Here is a 6,147-nt window from a genome sequence, read left to right on the forward strand (position 1 = left end):
TGCCTCTGTCTTTTTACATCATAAACACGCTGTGGATGACACATCTACTTTGAAACGTGATGTCTGCTGCTGCTTGAGATTCTTATTTGTGTGAGCTTATTTGCACAAACACTGTTGTATGTTTTTGTAGTACACCTCAACATGCAGGTCTGGCAACAGTCTATGAAGGAGAATGCACAAGTCTTGCTAAAGAGAAAGTAAAAAAATAGCTTTTTGCATTATTTCCATACGTTACATGATAAGATCAATACCACTTTTATGTCTGCGTTGTTTATGTAGCTATAGCAGCCAGTTTGAAACCAATAGCTTTGCTCTGTTCAAAGGTAACAAATTATGCATACTGGCAACTTAAATCTGTATAAAAAACAAACTGTAAGCACTGCAATATTCAAAATGTTTATGTGCCAGAATATTTATTTTTCTGTGACCAGTGACTTCACCAAGTCTCCGCTGGTTATCTGGCAACTTCTCAGAGCCAAGAAATAGTCTGGCATAAAACATCCTCAAATCATAAACTAGTGAATTGACATTAATACACTTCGGATTATTTCCTGATTAAACAAACACACAAATGTTAATTAATAGATGAACATGAATGTGTTTCTTTCTGTTTTCCCTCATGCTAAGCTTAGCTGTTGGCTGCTGGCGAAAGATTCATGTTAACTCTAAACACATGAGCATGTTTTCTATTTTCTCATCTATACTCCCAAGAAAGAAATTCCCATTACCCACACGTTTCCTACCAATAGATGACTTACTTTAAAAAGGGGTTGAATTGGGTTTATAATCTGGTGTTTCTTTCACATAATATGTTCTTGATTTTCTCACTTGTCAAACCGAATCATTAACAAATGCATTTAACTTCAGTGAAAAAAATCACATTCAGAGTTGCCGTTAACCTCAGTAAGTGTGTCGTGTTTAAGGAGCTGGCATGAAGCTCTGATTGTGTACCTTTTGGTACGGCTAAATTTGACTCCACAGCACACAACCCTAATCAGCTGCATCAAAACAATCATTAACTAACCTCCCGTTGCCTCCTTTATTTTTCTCTGCCTCCTTCTCCCGCACAACAGAGGGCGAGACTCTAGACAAACACCTCAGAGACTCCTCGCTTCACCTCGCACACCCCATGTCCCATCATCCCCTTTACTGAGCTCCATAATAATACCTCACACACAGCACAGAGGCTGAAACAGTACTACACACACTGACAAAAACAAGCTTTCACAACACAATGTTCGGCACATTTGAACATTATGTTGTTGACAATGTTCAGACGGACAGTGTTTCACTTTCAGCATGTACATACGGATATGAATTATGAAATGATGTCTGTGTCCTGCACCTTTTCAAGCCTTTTACTGCCACATGATAATTGTGTGTGCAGGTTGTTTTTATGCATTACTCCTCTTTACAGCTACTCTGTTAATGGTGGAGCATGTAGCTGAATGGACGTTTTGATATAACTGCACAGCACATTTGTTTATTTTAGAGTGTTTCCTGGCTTTTTATGCTTAAAAGAAATTACACTGTCCACTCACAGAGCAAACATGGCTCTGGGTTGAAACTATGTAATAATGTTGAATTCATTCTAATGGCGTCGGTTTATATAAACACTGGCATAGAATAATCTGTTCCAGAATTAAATTAATGACCAATTTTGCTGTTTATGAAAGAGCTAAATATACAATATAGTCCTGTCAGCCTAAACATCCTTTCAACATCGAGAACAGAAGGTTTTTTGCAGTGAACAAATTAAATCCCATTAAACACTTTTGATACATGTTTTTCGTCTAATGAAACCTCAAAAGACAAATATGTTCATTCATATTTATATATAAAATCACTGTGGTACATTAATGTATCGTTCTCATGTGTTCTGGTTATCTTAAGTAAACATTAAAACTATAAACAATGGGTTTTCGTCGGCGACACACCAATCTCCTCTGTGTTTATTCTGGCTCTTTAATGGTGTAAAGGTCGTAAACCTGAGGCATTGGCCGTAATATAAGTGCTGTTCTCCCATTCGTTGTGAGGTTACAAGCAGGCCATTGATAGGCTGCCTCTGAATGGGTTTCGGAGGAAGCCATCTGCTCCTGTTTATGGTTCATTAACCGCGCTACCCCTGGATAACCAGGCTGCCCCCACAGCAACAGGTACAGAAAGCCGGGGCTCTGAGATGATACTCAGAAAGAATAATAACTGATCCAGTCTTGTTTTTGCTTCAACATGCACATGATTTATTTAATCGTTACCATTAACAACAATAACTGGAAAATTCTTACCTTCCCAGAAGTCCATATGCACACTGGGAATCTGCTAGCAGTAATGTGATCTCTCTCTTCTGCATGGACATGACACACTCCTCCAGGGCCTACAGGTGTCAAAACACATTCTGTTATTAAGAGGACAGATTGGGCTTTTTACATAATCACACTCAATGCGTCATCACTTTTTTATAGTGCAGTTAATCAATTGACTAAGACGTCTGAAGGGTTTCTCAGTTTCAAGCTTCAGTTTTTTGCCATTTCAGATTCATGATGGTAAATTGTTTTCAGACAGAATATCTATCTCCAATTGTCATACAATGTTAGTGAATGAGTGAAAAGTCTCAATCTATGGTTTAATGCTCTGGTTTCTGAAAACGATGTAGCACAATGGTTTGGCTTATTGAAAGCTAATGTAAATGCAGGGTTCTTGCTATTTTTATTTTGTATCTTCAGCTTTGGATAAAAGTGTCAGCTAAATGAAATGTAATGTAATAAAAGTGTCAGCTAAATTAAACCCTTTTTTTTCTTACTTTTTTGGTACCACCCTGGTCAAAGTTCTAAGTGAGCTGAGCCGTTACTAGAAGTGTGAGTTTAAACACTACAGATCACTGAACAGTCAGAGGAAATCGTCACTGGCGCGACGCAGGACAAACGCATTTCTTTAGGATTCGGCCCAGATTTTAAAAGATGGAAGCATGCTAAACCACACCGTACATTATGGCAAACGAATTAAAAAGTGTAGACGGTTTCTTAGCAGATAAAAGGCTTCAGTAAGTCTTGCATTTATTATGATGTTGTGGCAAATAGATTTGGGGAAAGGACCTGGCAAAATAAAACAAAGACCACTATAGTTGCATGACTCAATATCAGCACCACTAAGCCAAAGGTAATTTAAAAGCTTCACATGTTACCAGTGGGGTTTTAAGTGACGTTAGGAACAAGAAGTGCAAGAATTCTAACCATATCCATTTCAGATTGTTATGACTCATTCCTAATAAAACTAAAAGTGTTTTACCTGGTTAACATCTCCCTCTCCGATAACAAAGACCAGCTTGGTGTCCTTCTCCACCACGGTGCGGTCCTCCACGACACACTGCATCTTCACAGAAACCTCCTGGCCCCAGACAGGTATCAGGGCGTCAGGGGCCCCAGACTTCACCAACTTCTTCCTCAAGAGTCGGTCCTCTGCGTGAGGAAAGAAAAGAAGGTCATGCAGGAAGAAGCAGGGTTAATCTGTTACTTGTTGGTAAACACATGCTACAAAATCCGCCAAAAGAATCGACAAGCTTGAGCTTGGTCCAATTTTGGGACATCGTCTTGTAGTCTGTGGTTTCAATCTAATCTGAGATGTAGAAGTTTAGATTGAGTAAATGAGCTACTACTTGATAGATTACTGATACGATATTACCTCACAATACCCAGCCTAAAGTGTCTCAACAAATTTAAAATGTGTGATTTGGGTTATATAAATCAACTTTAATTGAATTGATTTCCTCACCAGTGATGTCGAGCCAATCGTCTGCCCCAAAAAGCTCCTCAAAGGTGGAGGAGGTCCACTCCTCCGTCACATATTCTGGAAAGAGACTTTCTGCTGAGCTGTCTATTTCCAGCACATCGTCGTCCATCGATGGTTCTTGAAATCGCACCGTCTTCCAGCTGTTTGTTTTCTGCAGTTTCCTCTGCTCCTTGCATGCTGTGTCTCCACATTGCTCCGGATCAGAGGGCTTTCTTATATCGGAGCTTTGACTCTCTCCTGCACAGCTCTCTGCTTCAGCCTGCTCTTCCCCATGCAGCTCCTGGCCTTCCTCTGCAGACCCACAGGGCAGCTCGGTGTGAGTGTCATCATCTGCAGGTTCAGTTATGGCCTCTTCTACTTCAGGTTTGGTAGGCTTTGGTGCGGGGTCGAACTCTTCACATTGCTCTGTCTCCATTTCAATGCAGAGAGCGACACCACCTGCATTCGCCTCGAGAAGGACTGATCCTCTCTGTCCGAGCCAATGTTCCACTTGGTGCAGGTTAGTAGTTCTGTTGAGTAGCAACTACTAAAATCTGTGAAAACATAGAAAAAAATATCTCCATGACATAATGTTGACAAAAATCCATGTTGTGCTTTAATAATCCAACTCAGGAAGAATCCCTTAATCCCGGTTTCATCTAAAGTTCTTTGTCCCGCCTGCTGCTGCGTAGTTTTTGCAGGTTTTGTTGCACCTCCTCAAACTCCTGCTTGTGTTTATCTTAGTCTACATGGTCCATTGATGTGGCAACGACAAAAAAATGATCAATGTGAAGAAACCGTGCATAGCAACGAAGCACTCCCAGCCAGCAGGCTTGTGCAGTGGTAATCTGCAGGATTAGAAGAGAAAAACCTAATCTGCCAGAACGTCTGTAAGCTTCTTAATGACTTCACCGTCGTGCCCCACAACACAGTTTCCATGAATGCAATCCACCAATAAGATCTCAGGAGATACAAACTCTTACTTAATTTGCTTTGGGTTGGGTTGGAAGATGTTTATTTTCACTTGTCAAGGAGTGTCATAATAATCTGCAGGCTGTAAAACATTGTAATGTTTTTAACCCATGAAGGTGAATAAACGTGGTTTTCTGTCAGGTTTATCAAGACACTTAATTAAACTTAATCTCATAAAAATACAGATAAAAGCTAAACTCCAAGTATTTAATGGGAAGACTTTATTCCTTTCATTGGAGCATAATTAAATTCAGCAGAATACGTCTCAACTGCATGTTGCGACATTAAAATAGCAGGGTTAAAGTGACGAGTAATAAGAGTAGTCTACATCTTTTATTAACATTTATACCATAATAAATCACTGCATCATAGATTAAATGTACAGCTGATGTTCCGGCCACAAGACACATATTTTGCTTAAAACATCAAATTTTTCACAGATGGTGATAACAGGATTACAATTATGTTAATTAAAATGTCATATGACTTCAAAGGCATTATGAATCTGTAATTTCATTGAATGAATAGCACATGTTATTTTACCCAGTTGTCCTCCATTGAAAAGTTATTTATCATTTCACCAAAGGTAATAATGAACAATTACACATTATCAGATATGTGGCTGTTATGTCCCTGTAGGAGCAGGACTAGACTCATGTAGTGCTGATGATAGACAGAAAACATCCTCCCGGCCATATTGTAAATAAACCCTGCGTTACTGACTGTCAGGCTACTCTTTAATCCTCAACCAAAACATGTTGTCCATCAGAGATTAAATTAATCCCAATTCCCTATTCGTCGTTTTCATTTCTATGTTGCACAGTTACAAGATACACACACTGTTAGTATAAAGGTAACATTTTAGGGAGTTTTTTTGGATAAATACTTCTTAATTATTAGTGTATGGGATTGTATTCTATCTATAAGATATCTTTAAGAAAAAATACTTTTGATTTAATAGTGTACTTTTTAGAATGTTGAGACTTTGGTACTTTCCTTATAATAAATGTATAATAAAAGTTGGAAGTTTCTCTGCACTGCACAAATACATACTAATGTCTTGACATTATAATACTATTGTCACACGTAACAGGTTTTGATGTGCGTGATGGATAAACACATAGAGTACATTTACCGAATTCCAGCAACTTGGACACAGCATAGATCAAGACTAAATAAAAACAGTCTTTGAGTCGAATGAGATCTGGAAAACGAAAGTAAACTAGTTATTTAACTCGTCCTTCCTCTCTCTCTCTGTGTGTGTGTGTGTGTGTGTGTGTGTGTGTGTGTGTGTGTGTGTGTGTGTGTGTGTGTGTGTGTGTGTGTGTGTGTGTGTGTGCGCGTGTGTGTGTGTGTGTGTGTGTGTGTGTGTGTGTGTGTGTGTGTGCGTGTATAGCGTGTATATTATGT

At 39.0% G+C, this 6,147-nt stretch overlaps 1 protein-coding gene across 2 annotated transcripts; it reads right to left on the reverse strand.

Annotated features, from left to right (window-relative positions):
• Positions 1-2,276: 2,276 nt before the first annotated feature.
• LOC104964036 (uncharacterized) lies at positions 2,277-5,901 on the reverse strand. 2 transcript variants are annotated; one of them, XM_010792752.1, is made up of 4 exons: positions 5,873-5,901; positions 3,769-4,319; positions 3,286-3,455; positions 2,277-2,374 (listed from the first exon to the last, which is right to left on the reverse strand). In XM_010792752.1, the coding sequence occupies exons 2-4, from the start codon at positions 4,199-4,201 to the stop codon at positions 2,282-2,284; spliced, it is 696 nt and encodes a 231-aa protein (XP_010791054.1). In that variant the 5' UTR covers positions 4,202-4,319; positions 5,873-5,901; the 3' UTR covers positions 2,277-2,281. The 2 variants fall into 2 exon arrangements, with proteins under 2 accessions (XP_010791054.1, XP_010791053.1); XM_010792751.1 differs by lacking the exon at positions 5,873-5,901 and having other exon boundaries at positions 3,769-4,740.
• Positions 5,902-6,147: the final 246 nt, after the last annotated feature.

Source organism: Notothenia coriiceps, unplaced genomic scaffold, assembly GCF_000735185.1.
Source record: "Notothenia coriiceps isolate Sejong01 unplaced genomic scaffold, NC01 NC01_scaffold00036549, whole genome shotgun sequence".
Taxonomy (NCBI): Eukaryota; Metazoa; Chordata; class Actinopteri; order Perciformes; family Nototheniidae; genus Notothenia; species Notothenia coriiceps.